The sequence below is a fragment of the Tauraco erythrolophus genome, chromosome 1, assembly GCF_009769465.1.
Source record: "Tauraco erythrolophus isolate bTauEry1 chromosome 1, bTauEry1.pri, whole genome shotgun sequence".
Lineage (NCBI taxonomy): Eukaryota > Metazoa > Chordata > Aves > Musophagiformes > Musophagidae > Tauraco > Tauraco erythrolophus.
The window spans coordinates 109500903-109515031 of record NC_141465.1 but is presented as its reverse complement, the minus strand read 5'-3'; the positions used below and the strand labels follow the sequence as shown (position 1 = coordinate 109515031).

The window sequence follows — 14129 nt, the reverse complement described above, 5'->3', positions numbered from 1 at the left end:
TCTGGGAATACTACAAAGTGATTTGAGTAAAATAGTCTGCTGGTTTGTACAAGGCCACCAGGAGAAACAGCTAATACCAACATGACAAGGAAAGGAAAAAATGCAAATGAAAAATGTTTCTTGGAGGCATCCAAAATACTTGTCCGAGGTCAGATGAAAGGAGTAGGAAGGGGTAGGCTGTGAAGAGGCAGGAAACAGCTTAGGGCAGTCAGACCAGACTACAGAACTTTCTCCAAAATACTTCCAAGTTTCACAAAAAGATAGGATACCAGATTTCTTCTTCCCATAGAGCTACTGGTGACTCAATCCAGCAAAAGCAACAAGGTTCATATACCAGCGACTTGCTAGGAGAATTGTCAACATTTCCTGTGCCATTATAAAGTGCAGATGTTCCCTATAGGCAGTTACCAACACCTACTGAAATACAAATAATTCATTCCGTGTTTTCATAAAACCAAGATTCCCCTCCTGTTCTGTTGCCAACGCCTTCTCCAGTGTGACACTGCCACACATTTAAAACCGACAGCAAAAACCCTGAAGCGGTTGTGTGAGGGTCTCAGTTCTGTGGTCGCTGTGCTCTCAGAGAGGCAGCTTTGCAAAGCAAATATCTGGCCCTTAATGTCAGAATTTTCTCAGCTGTGGTGCTGGACATTCCAGAAAACGGTGATTTATCACAGAAACCTTGGTTCCTTGGCTAATCTTAACTAGAATGTTGCTAAGGCAATGCTATCAGGAGTGTGCTCTGCTGAACTGATTTTGCGCTATGCTTTTCAGTATTTGCATACTAAAGCTGCTATCTAGGGATTCTTTCTTGCAGAAATGGTGAGAGAGAAAGGAATAATTTTCTTTCTGCTTATATAGGAAATTATGCTTAGCAGAAAGCATGTATTTCACCAAAAATCATTTAATGAAAAAATCTGAACAAACGAATGCAGTGTGTTTAAGAGGGGCAAGTAAAATTCACATCATGTTATACTTTAGAGAGAAGGCACTCCTTCAGTAGTTATTTCTGAAGTACTGTATGACACTCGTATTATTCATTGGGACATAAAGAAAATTACTGACTGAACAGTTCACACTGTTGGAACTCCTTTGTGCTTGTCACTGTTTAGGTTATTTTTAATCCATCCTCAGCACACAAAAATGATTTTCTGAACCCTGGCTGTAAAAATTTTTGTGTTCAAGGTACTCGTTCTGCATTTACTGTCATGTGACACCATCATGATTTTTTTAAACAAAAAAAAAGGATTATCTCAAGTCACTATAAGGACTTCAGAATGATAATTGTATATTTAAATGGTTTAGGGGTGTTTTTAATAGCAAGGAATCATTCATCAGTACAATTCTAATTCTAAAGCAAAAATAGTGCAAGCCATCTGCAACGATTATCGCAATTTATCAACACAGAAAATCCTCTGTGCTTCCTTGTTCATCACTCCAGAATTTGCATTTGTATCCTTCTCTTTCATTGAGGTTTTTATAGCTTGCTGACTGCTGGGGTCCCTAATGACTAATCTTTTTTTATATTCTCTACAGTGCTTGATACCAAGAAAATATTTTATGCTACCTATCTCTAAATGGGATGAATTACTCTATGGACATGTTTTTCTCCTTTTATTGACTATGGTAGGACCTTAAATGACTAGCTGAGTGAGATAAATCTCTTTAGTATCTTTGAGATATCTCCTCTGTTAAATACAGCTGAAATTGCTTAGGAGGTTAAGAATTATTAGAGGTCCTTCTAATTACTCTAACTGTATAATTCTAACTTCCTTGGGAACACAGGTTAAAAAGACTTCAAATACTATTTAATTTTCTAAATACGTTGCTCAAAACAAAATCTACTGTCTATTATTGCCATATTCTAGGAATTGTATCATCTTGGAAGAATCATTTTGCTATCTTTCCACAGAGCTTCATATGCAACTGGAAGTTGAAAGCTGAATATCATAGTGTACTTTTGATTTAACACACACGTACACGATTTTATGTATGCCCACTCTCAGCATTTTTACTTTGAGCAAATGTAGATTGATGACTGGCTGCAAAGCTCTCATTTTTCTACACCCACTCACCACATCTGCTCTTCATTCTCATCTGTGGAGAAGCTAAATATTCCCCCATACTCCCCTGAACAACTCTTCAAAATATAAAAAGGATTTGGATAAATCTATATGCTTAAACACTACAAAATGATCTGTGTATTTTTTTTACCAGTATTTTGTCTCCTAAAATTGAAAAGAGTAGCTTCAGTGAAAAAAAAAACCAAAAAAAACCCCACAAAACAGCAAAGCCCACAAAATACATTCATGTTCTTTCCCTTTTTCCATCTCCTGAAAATCAAAACAAGGAAAAAGGAAATATTCCACTAGATCCCTAAGCACTTTTTTTTCTCATCTGTCTAGCAAACAGAAAAATGTATTCATTCTAAGCTGGAAAGCTGGAGGAAATACTTAAAACTGCACATGGTACATGTGCTCCAGACTTCCCTAGGTGTCACTAAGTAAATCTAGAATGATCCAAACTCTCTAGTTCTAGATTCCTTCTTGCAGTACGAATCTTTCAGTTGTGCTGTCATTCTTTCCTTTGTGGGAAAAGTAATCAAACCTCTCAGAACCACAGCTCATCCGTGAGGAGGCAAGGCAGTATTTAGTAGGGATTAAAAACATACTGGATTGGTGCAACACAGCTGCTGGCAAAGGAGATTATCTCACTGGTAAGGACTCTTCGAGCGCCTGGCAAGGTGTAAGTGGATTGGTTAAGAGAGCACTAGCAATTGGATGGAAATAAACACTTCTGATGCTGTCAGCACGCATGCCAGTCTGTGCTTTACAAGTCGAAAGGAACAACATTGTCTGAAGAAGACTCTATGGTAAATTTTCGACATCCATGTTCTGCCTTCAAGACTTTTCTTCAAATATAATCTCAGTTGTATTTTCAGATCAACTCTGTGAAACAGGAAAGTCGGATGGGATTTTGTTCTATTTTAATTTACTGTTTAAAAAAACCCATCCTGTCAACCTAGAAAACACCATGATCTCTAGGACAGTACTAAAACTGGCAAGAATGTTTACTATCTGAAATTCATGGATCAGATCAGAAAGAACAGTTCATTATTCACACCCTGCTTGCAACAGATAATCACTCCCACTAAGAGGGCATGCAGTCTCCTCTAGGCTCAGTAAATTCCCATTAATCTTCAGAATCTGAAGCACAAAAAAGTAAGATGATGGAAACACTTCTGTAAGCATAAGCAACTGGAATAAAAATCATAAAAGAGCCCTGCCTCATAGTGTTCATTATTCCTGCTTATGTTACAAGACATTACCACATCTTTATCTACCTTGTCTCTAAAAGTGGGTAAAAAGCAGAAAAGGTCTCAAAATAAAAGATTCCAGTAGATGACAGACTATGGAAAAAACAGTCCTAAATTTAAAATTGTTTTCACTTCTACTACTCTAGATGACTAAATGGTAAAAATATTTGCTGGTTTCTCTTGCGATTTTCTCCTCGAGATCACAGAAAATGTTCTATGCTTTGTTGAAATACAGGTGAAATACAAGTGCAAATTTTCAAAATTTTCAAAATTAAACCAGAAACTTCCTTCAGTGTGCAAAAATGATGTATTTATGGTACAATGAGGAATTTTCCTGTAACTATATTATGAAAAATGTAACTGTAAATATTCATCTGTGTTATCACAGTTGATAGAAAACTGGAACTAGTGACTGATGCACCAGAGGGGCCTCAACAGGCTTGAGAAACAGGCAGAGAAGAATTACATGAAGTTCGGTTCAACAGGGGCAAATGCGAAGTCCTGCCCCTGGGGAGAAATAACCCCAGGCACCAGTGTATACTGGGGGCTGACTGGCTGGGAAGGAGCTTGGCAAAGAACAACCTTGGGGTCCTGTTGAATGACCACAAGCCAGCAATGCACTCTTGCTGCAAAGAAGGCCAGTGGCCACCTGGGCTCCATTAGGAAGAACGTTGCCAACAAGTTGACGGAGATGAACTGTCTCTGCTCCTTAGTGAGACATATCCAAAGTGCTGGGTCCAGTTCGGGGCTTCCCAGTACAAGACAGACATGGATTTCCTGGGCCAAGTCCTCCCCAGTCACCAGGGGAGGGTGAGCAAGCAGCTGGGTGGTGTTAGTTGTCGGTTGAGCTAAACCACGACAGTCCTATGTCTTACTGCAGGTCCAATCACACAACCTTCACTCAAGTCAAGAATTTCACTACATGATTCTTCCCAACATGCAGGTCTTACGTACCTCCTACTTAACGATTTTACTCTATACTTAATAAATTTACAAGCAACTGCATATTTGAAACAATAAAAAAGTAAGAAAGTAAGCAGGACTGGTTGTTTTGGTTTCTGGATCAGGTTGCTGGTATTTTTGTGATGAAAAATCAAAGATTATACAAGTTCTTCAATTATACTGCAATTTTTTGTTAACCAAATAAACTCACCACAGGCATTTGATCAAAGGTGCGAACAATGGACAATTTATCTACAAATAAGCAGAAAATTTGGCCCATTGATATAATTTCAACTTATAATCAATAATTCTATTGAAAAACAGTGATGAATACCCCACCCATTTCTACCTGCTGGATTGCCACGAATAAGCTCCATCTTCTCTTGAAGAATAATTATTTGCCTTTCTAGCTGTTTGTTCAATTCTACTTGTGTCTCATATCTGGTTTTCCATTCATTACCTTAAAAAGAAATACAGGGTTAATCTGTTTCCCAGATTAATCCATGCCATTTCAAGTAAAAGTTAGCATTTTTTCAAACTGTTCTCACTTTTTTCTGGAGACTGAGAAAGTCTTCAGTTAGTAATCCTCATAATGAGAATTTTTGCATATAAAAGAGCTTGAAAATATAAATTAAGGAAATTTTTCACTGGGCTTACTGTGGCCGGAACATTAACCAACTCTACAAATTCATGTTATTCATAGTTTCATTAATAATTAACAAAAAAGGCTAACATGCAGCATGTAGTATTTCTTAATTTCACATTTGCAACACCACACCTGTAACAGTCATGTTTGAAAAGGGAAAACTTAAATTTCTAAACAAAAATGTTTATCTCTGTAGGGCCTATCCAAAGGAATTAATTTTCTGTGTTTCCTAATCAATTAGCAAGAGACTGTTGCAATTCACTTACCTTCATCTTCAACACTGCTAAGTCTTTTTTCTAGCTCTGTTACCGTGCTTCTCAGTTCAAATACTGAGATTTCAAGCATTTGCCTGTAGTATATAGAGAAGTCAATAAATTGGCTATTGCATTTATCTTATTAAAATAATAAAGAAAAAAAAGAATATATTTTCAGATTAAGCATCTTTCCTATGTAATTACATCATCTTGGCCATGGTTTTTTATATTTTTTCTCTATAGATACTATAGTGTCTTAAAAACAACAGAAGTATTTCTACCTTGTGAATAAAATTAATTCCATGAAAAAAAAAAGACAGACATTTCATAAAATTTAATAACGCTCTAGCAGATCATCAGAATCACACAAATGTAGAGGAGACACTGGTCTTAATTTTTCATCTAAAGGAAGATGCCCGAGAAATACCTTTTCGAAACAAGAATATGCCTGAGATGTGTTATTTGAAATTCTGAATCAGTTCTTCATTTTGATTCACTGCTCAATGATTAACAGTCATTTACTAAATTGTACCCACAACAGTAACAATCAGAGCATACCACGTATTACGAGTATACGAGAAAAGAAAGACAGTGATTAAAGTAAGATGAGTATTACAAAAATTACAGACGCTAAAGTCACCATTTTTTTCAGTCACTTAAAACTTAATTTTGTGGGAAAAAATGTTTTGGCCACTGATGACTCCTGTATACTAGCTGGGTAGCCAGACAGCTGACAAGCACCATGGAAACTGGACTCTTTCTGCCTTAGAAGGCATGACCAGAAGCAGAAGCTAGCAGAGGACTGATAGATGACAGTGTGCATCACACGATGTGCAGAATGACTCTCACCCTTGTAAGTGGCAAGACAGCAGTTTAGTGTGCTACAACGAATCAGATGATCTCAATCACGCCATGAGGAAATTACTGTTAACTGAAGTATTGACCATACTTATGCCAACAGCCTGCTTCTTTTTGGAGATGCCTATGGAGAAACACTCCTGCCTGTGAGACCTCAGGAAGTCAGCCTACACCAGCACAGGTGCAAACAAAACGCAACGCACCACAACACAAGAACAGTTTGTAGTTTTGTCCTTTAAAGTTAAGTCTAGAAGGCCAAGATTTCGAAAAACAACCAATGGTTCCTGGGTGCCTCCATTTTTCAGTGCCCAAATTGAAATACTTCAAAAGAACTGAGAACGCAACACTGCAAATAAGGCCCTTTGGAATATGCTTTACAATACTAATATGACAATAGACGTCTTTTAAACCTTAGCCTAGTTCATTAAAACTTGCAAGAGAGAAAATCATTGTGCTGTCCTACTTTTGGATGTTGTGTGTTTTTTAAAGAGTGGCTTGGTCTAGTTGAGAGGCGTCCCTGCCCATGACAGGGAGGTTGGACTGGATGATCTCTGAGGTCCCTTCCAGCCTATGCCATTCTATGATTCTATGATTCTATGAACATGTTCATAATGAGATGTGCTCTTCAAGAAATAAATAATTAGCCTATGAGAAATCTAAGCTCTGATGACAGAGCTGATCACTAAGAAATGGTATGTATCACCTGCTGCACTCCTCATGCTCACATTCAGTTGGTGACCTTTCTTTTCCATGGCTTGAAACATTTCAACTGAAAGCTGCAGAAGCAGAAGCAAACCAACGGATCATAAGAAATACAAGAGGTATGCCTGCAATAAGGAGGGCTGAAGAGCTGAAATAGCAAAGAAACGTAAAGAAGAGTGATTTAACTCAATTCAAGTAAGTTTTCAGTGCAAGAAACACACCGGAGCACAATAAGACAGACATCTCAAATGGCACAGAAGAGCTGGGTCTTCCAATCCCTGCTTGCTCCATTGCTCTTTTTGTCCCTACTGACATTCAATCGGAGGGGCGACATAGGCAAAGAAATAATGAAAGTACTGGTAACCTGTTGGAGACAAAACGGGTGTGGTGAAAGCTCCAGCACAAGACGGACTTGAAGCACATGAGTCAAAATGCTTAGATGAAGGAAAACCAAAGGAATTCTGCTTGCTGCTGCCTGTTTGCTCCCACTCCAAATGAGAGAGGCAGATGGCTAGGAAGAAGAAAGACAAATCTTACTACATTGTTGGTACCATTCCAATGCAAATAGATAAGGCTTCTGTAAAGCAGATTTCTGTCAACCTCTTAGGGCTTGGACAAGAGGAAATTAGGATAACAGTGAGTGTTAAAACGGAATTTTTGGAAGGAAATAACACTGAAAATTAGGCACAGTCAAAGCTGTAACTAGAGCTGCGCTATACCAAAATGAAATTGTTTTCCTTTTCAAACAAATCCTAACTAGGTACTTGGATGGATGCATAGGGATAACATAGGAAGACTGAATTCTTTAAAACAAGTGTTTTCAGTTTTTGTTACAATTCCAAGACTATATACAACATTCCTTACATTAGATTTTATTATTCCTTCTGCGCCATCAGCAAAACCGCCAGCCAACTTCCAATTCTATTTTATCCTGATGAAAATGCATACAGAAATGATAAATTGTCAGGTGTCAGACTGTAATTGCTACACTGACAGAAAGTCTTACTTTCATTTGGCAATTGAAGCCAGTTTTTAAAAAAATCTAATTATTATTAAACATTCAATACTACAATAGCACCCAGAAAGCTGCCAGGGTAGAACCTCTCTATTTTCATCAGTGTATACGCAGTAAATTACAGTCCCTGCACTGACAGAGAAGAGATGTAGAAATAAATCACTTTGACCAACTTGGTAACTACTTCAGCTTTTTAATGTATTGGAGCATTTTGTGCTTCTGGAGTTATTTCTAATTGTGACAGGAAGTGACGGTCACGTCATGTACTGTGAATTTAATGCAGCTGTGTATAGCTGCCTGCCCAAACAAAGACGTGGTCTGTACTTAGAGGGACTGTGGTGGGATTTTACCTACAACCTCACACGTGTTAAACATAATTAGACATATTCAAGACCTCTGAATCTTTTCCATGTCAATGGGCAATTTATAGTCATCACAGAAGAAAGCCTATAAATCCTGGAAGTCCACATTTTAAGTCATCAGGGGAACTTAACTATGTCCTTGCATACTAAACATAACAAGAAACCTCTTCTGAAGAAGAAAAAAGTGCAGTTCAGATAAAAAGGCTGTGATTGAAATGACAAAAGAAAAAATTGCTGAGTTTCTTTTTAAGACAATTTACAGGTGTTCTTTTACTTGAAAGTGACAGCCACTTAGGATGAAAGCCATTTTCCTGCACGTTTTGCTATCCAGATCTGGATATCTGGTACATGTACCAGGCAAAAGCCTGCCTGGAGCCATTTTCCATAGTAGAGACAGAAACCAGTGAAACATTACAGGAGCAGCTCAAGGCAAATCACCAGTTCTAGAGCATTGGTTCTATAACATGGAACACCTCTACTGATTCCTGTAGAAGACGAAATACATAGATGCCTTTGGAATCTATGAACAAAGCAGAAGCAATACTGCGCGTGCAAAAGGCACCACAAGGAAGAGCATATACAACATCGAAAGCTACAGACTTCTGACACTTGCTGGCAGCAGTGTGCTGGGAAAATACTGCAGCTTTCCTTGCCAGGAAAGGCACAGAAGCAGGAATCTCACAAGCTGAATTAACACACAACTCCATGAACACTAGTAAGTAGCTGACATGCATAAATATAGGGCTTTAAGACCTATTTGTCTATTAAGAAGCATACTGCTGTATTATATGCCTTCTCTCTCTCAGAAACATTTGCCATGACGTTTCCCAATCAAAACCTGGAATGAATCTCAATTACAGTAATTCAGAGTGAGATTTAAGCTGACCTTCATTAAAGCCTTTGAAAGATTTCACTGTATTACATCCACAATCATTAAGAACCAGCAGGTACTTTAGGTACAGACCCCTTACTGACACAGATGATTCAATTTACTCTTTGAAGCAAAAATCTCTTCTCCAGGAGTGTTAAATGAGAGTGGTAGGTGGGCTGTTAGCAAACTGCCTAAATGGCACGATAATCCAACAAGCCAGTAAAAAGACGACAAGGGCGAGACGGCTGTGAAGGAATGCAGATATCTATCTTCAAGCCAGTCATCCTCAGCTCGCTTATTCCCAATGGAGAGAGAAACAGGGACCTCCTGGGGTGTGAGTCATCTTGTGCTAAAACAGCCAGCCAAAGTAGGTCAGATGAATCACACCTTCCAAGAGCCTTTCTGCTTCATTGACTGCATATGCCACTGGTTTAGCGTAGATGTTTAACAACCCTGGTCATTAAGCTAGGTTGAATAAACAACTTCTGTGAAACAGGCAATAATGGTATTGTCTATTTGCACACTTAGGATATGCACAGCAAACAGTTGTAGAATCCACCTGGAGGAGCAAGTCTTTTACTGTCACACCACCACAATAAAGGTTTTTATTAAATATATATTTGCCTTTCATTGGTAAGTAAGTCACCACGTCACAATGTGTCCTAGGCTTTGGGCCCAGTCTTGCAGAAGATTCTCAGGGATATTAGCAAGAATTTAAGGTACATAAAGAATCCATGTCTTCATTAATTAAAACGAAATAAATCAGAGCAGTGAAATAAAGCCAACACCATTCTGTGTTTTACCTGAACACCTGTAATATTAGGATCGCGTGTCAGGTAAATGAGTTGGTGTATGCAGAGAACAATGTTTTACGTTGACACACTAGTAAAAGGACATTTGCTTAAACATTGGTGCAAGCATGTCCAAGCTCCTTTTTGTGCCATTTTGAACACAGAAGCTGCCTAACCATTTTGACTCTGTTAGTATTGGCTTCCCCCTTTCCATTAGTGAATAAACATTTTATAAAGTCCACAAGTGTGGGACTAGTTTGAAAAGAATCTGCAGCCTAGACACTCAAAGAAACATCGTTCAGGGGAAAAATCAGTATGAACTGAATGTTAGAAAACGGTACGTAAGTGTAAATATTAAGAGTCTGACTTAAGGCACCACAGGAGCTTCTGACATTTTCTAACTTTCAATTTACTAATATGCAAAAGGCAATCATATTCTTTAACACAGGGAAAAACGTGTAACTTCCTGAGCAAACTAGGAAAAAAAAAAACAACCCAAAACCAACCTAGGACCTAACCACTGCATGAGCATCAATAATCGTCAGAGCACTGAAACATCTGCTGCATAAGCAACGGGACTAACTGGTAGCAGTACCAGTAGCTCATCTTCTCTGCAAACTGCACTAGAGAGATATGGTACCTTCCATGTAGGTTTCAGAGATATTTAGTGATAGTAGAGGACTGTGAAATCCAGCTTTTCAGTTTTATTCAACCCTATGGAAAGAAGCGTGTTTAAAGAGCACCTCGTTGTCCATTTGATTATTCTTCTCCCCAACAGGAATGCATCCACATGAGGTCTTTCTGTTCTTACCCCAACATAGCTGCCAATCCCAGTGTACTGGCTTTGGCTGGGATACAGTTAAGTTTGCTTCACAGTAGCTTATATGGTGCTGTGTTTGGATTTGTGATGAAATCGCTGTTGATAACATACTGGGGCTTTAGTCACTGCTGAACCATGCTTACACAGAGCCAAGGCCTTTTCTGCTTCTCACACCACCCCACCAGCAAGCAAGCTGGGGGTGCCCAAGAAGCTGGGAGGGGATACAGCTGGGACAGCCAACCCCAACTAACCAAAGGGATATTCTGTACCATGTAATGTCATCTCCAGCAATAAACCTGGGGGAGTGGAGTTTGCCGAGGCTGATGTTGCCTGGGCATGGGTATAGGTCAGCCGGGGGTGACCAACTGGGGTTTTTTTGCATGACTTGCTTTTCTTGTTTCCTTTTACCTTTTTTTCCCCTTATTAAACTGTCTTTACCTCAACCCACAGATTTTCTCACTTTTACCCTTCTGGTTCTCTCCCCCATGCCACCGGGATGGGAGTGAGGGAGCGGCCCTGCAGTGCTTAGCTGCCTACTGAGGTTAAACAAACCACGACGCCCAGTCCTATTGTCCACGTCTGTTCAGTATCAGACTCACTTTGGGCTAAAATTACTTCTCCTACTTCTTCAGGCTTCTCGCGCCAGCCCCCGACCCTCGGGCGCCTGTTCCTACTGCCCCCCACGCCCTGTGCCCCGCGCTGCCGCACCACTCCCCGCCGTGTCCCCCGCACAGCCGAGCGGCGCTGCGGGACCCCCTGGCAGCCGGACAGCCCCCCCGGCCGCTCCCCACCCGCCGCATCAGCCGCAGCACCCGGCCGAGGCGGCAGCCGCCATTTTGCCGCAGGGAGGCGGCAGCAGCGCCCTCACGGCCAGTGGTGGGCCGCGGTGCCAGCGCCGTGTATCCCTCCGGGCACTCACTTCTCCCGCCTCTCCCGCCCCAGCTCCAGCGCTAGGCGCTCGGGGTCTGCTGCCCGGCGGACGCCGCGTTCCCCCATGGCGCCTTCCGCCCCCGACGCGGCGTCCGCGTCCCGTTGCGCGGGGTAACGCTCCGAGTTCCTTCCCCGCAGGAAGGCAGAGGGAGCGGCGCGGCGCCGCCCGCCCGGCAGCGGCCGCGGTCGCGGCGTGGTCGGGGGCGGGCGGTGGTCCCGGCCCGCGGCCCGGTCACCCCTCGGGGCAGGCGACCGCGGTCTCCGCAGCCGCCGCGGCTCGCTTGCTGCCCAGGGGGAGCGGAGACGGGAAGATGGGGGCCGGGCGCGAACGGCCGCCTGGCAGCCGGCGGCGTCTTCACCGTTGGTGTGCTCAGCTTTTCATGACTTGGGGAAACACAAATATGGGCAGATTTGGGGTTTTTTTGTTTGGTTGGGTTTTTTTAATGCTTCTTATGGAGGGGAAGTAGCACAGTTTTAAATAAATGCTTTGACCCACATGTGACAGCAGGCACAGCATGGCAGTGCCTGGTCTTTAAAATAGTGCCTAGCCTGAATTTTAGCACGCTTGCTAATTGTGATCTGTGCTAAGCATGAACTAGTTTGCAAGAACCTAACTTAAGACTGAAAAGCTTAGAGTAATTGGTCTTGATCATCACTGATCGAGCCAATAATTAGTCAATATATACTGGCTGATATTTTAGTGATTGTGCAATGGTCTCGATTCATCCTTACAAATGTTTGATGCTGCATTTTCAAACAAGGAATTTCAGATCTGTTCATGGCTTTGTCAAGGTAAAGCTTTACAGAGTGGGTTGAATTAATTTAACAGCTTAATGCTGCCAAGAGCGGCATCACCTCTGTCAGGCTGTCCCTGTTGCCTTCTCCGGCTGCTTCAGTGCCAGCTCTGACATTGGTGTAAATCTTCAATGAGCCAATACAGCTCATGAAACCTAGAAAGCTTTCCTCAGGGAAAATTCTTGTAGTTTCTACTGGTTAGTGAACTGAAATGGCTCAACAGCTGCTCAGAAAAGCACCAGAGTTGATGCAAGGGCCAGGGTGAACCTGGGAGGGATTAGTGTGCTCGTAGATGAACTCACCATTTCATGGGACCTAGTGCTCACTAGAGAAACCATCTGTTCACTTTCTCAGAAAGGAGATGGGCTGTAATTTTGCTTTACTGGTATACTATGAAAAAGCAAATGGTGTAGCTTCTTGGTTGCTCTGAAGTAATTCTGTTGCATGAGCAGCAAGACAAATGCAATAGCCCTCCAGTTTGTTGTGTTAACAGAGCCACTGCTTTCAAAATTTAAAACCAGGGTTATGTTAATACATTACTTCGATGAAGCATGAATCAGCATTGCCATCCGAAGTTGGCCTGGAAATTTTGTGAACTTTAATCCTAAATGGTAGTTTGTGACACTAGAATGGGCCAATCTATCATCTTACTGATACTGCAACAGCAGGGTCACTAATCCAGCAGGATCTAGTGTCTGGGGGTAGAACAATAGGATGGAGAGTGAGAAGCTTGATCATAAGAAGAAAAAGTCATTTTAATTCACTTACCTGATACATATTAGGGCAGGAGGTGATTTTTGACAGTCTCAAATTATAATTGATGCCATCATCTAATCAGTGAATTATCACTCGAGGTGTGAATTGAATTCAAAATTGTCTGAAATACTTTAATCAAGAAACAAATTTAGAAGAGTGCTGCACTGTAACTACATTTAAATTTAGCTGCTCATTTTGCCTTCAGGATTTACTGAATGCTACCTTTTTAAGGTAGGTATTGAAAACACATTCCATGCCAAACCAATAATTTAAGTAGTGACTTGGGCCTAGGTTAGCATTCGTAACTGACTCAGTGTACTGAATCTTAACAGCAAAAGTCTTAATCAGTAACCGTTTTTTTTTGTTACCAGTATTTGTGAAGAACTGCTTCAGGATTAATGTAAACAGCCGACTGAATAGTTCTCAACTGGAGGGCACAGACAGCTCAGAAAGATCCCTGGAATCACAAGGAAGTGTGAGAACAGAGAACACAAGGTAACTGCGGCGTATATCCCGGCCACAGAGTACTCTCTCCGCCCCAGGTGACTTTTCTTTGGCCCCCTCTCCAGGATTCTTACAGGTCTCAGCCTCAACTGAAGCATTACTAGGTGTCCTTACTGGATAAGCTCTCAGGAATTGGGTCACAGTGCACATAAGGATGAGCTCAGGCCACACTGGTTGGGTTGGCACAGGACAGCAGGTCTAACTATGTGCTTTGCCAGATGGTTTGGAAGCTGGAGTGGAAGAAGAGCAAAAGTGTCTCGTGGACTGATGTCTTGTGTGACAAATGTGAAAACTTCAAACCATTCGTATTTTTACCAACTACTGCGTAACATAGTGATGCTTGCAACACATGAGAGTTTTCCTCCATTTCTTTATTCCAAATAAATCTTTTAAAATTAGATATATGGATACCTATAAACATACTTTAGTTTTTTTAAGTTGTTTTAATGTTATTTTTGAGACTACATTTTTAGTAAGAGAAGTTAAGAAACTTGGTCATAACACAATGTGGTTTGAAAACAGAATTTTATACTTAAATATGTATCTTTGGATTATGTGAAGGCAATA

General features: G+C 40.9%; 1 protein-coding gene across 1 annotated transcript in view; it reads right to left on the bottom strand.

Annotated features, from left to right (window-relative positions):
* Positions 1-11573, bottom strand: part of CCDC169 (coiled-coil domain containing 169) — a 30309-nt gene extending 18736 nt beyond the window's left edge. Inside the window, exons 1-4 of the mRNA XM_086612754.1 lie at positions 11497-11573; positions 5171-5253; positions 4608-4718; positions 4470-4510 (exon numbers count right to left, since the gene is read on the bottom strand). Of these exons, the coding sequence (XP_086468880.1) occupies positions 4470-4510; positions 4608-4718; positions 5171-5253; positions 11497-11573 (312 nt within the window). The remainder of the gene's footprint in view (positions 1-4469; positions 4511-4607; positions 4719-5170; positions 5254-11496) is intronic.
* Positions 11574-14129: the final 2556 nt, after the last annotated feature.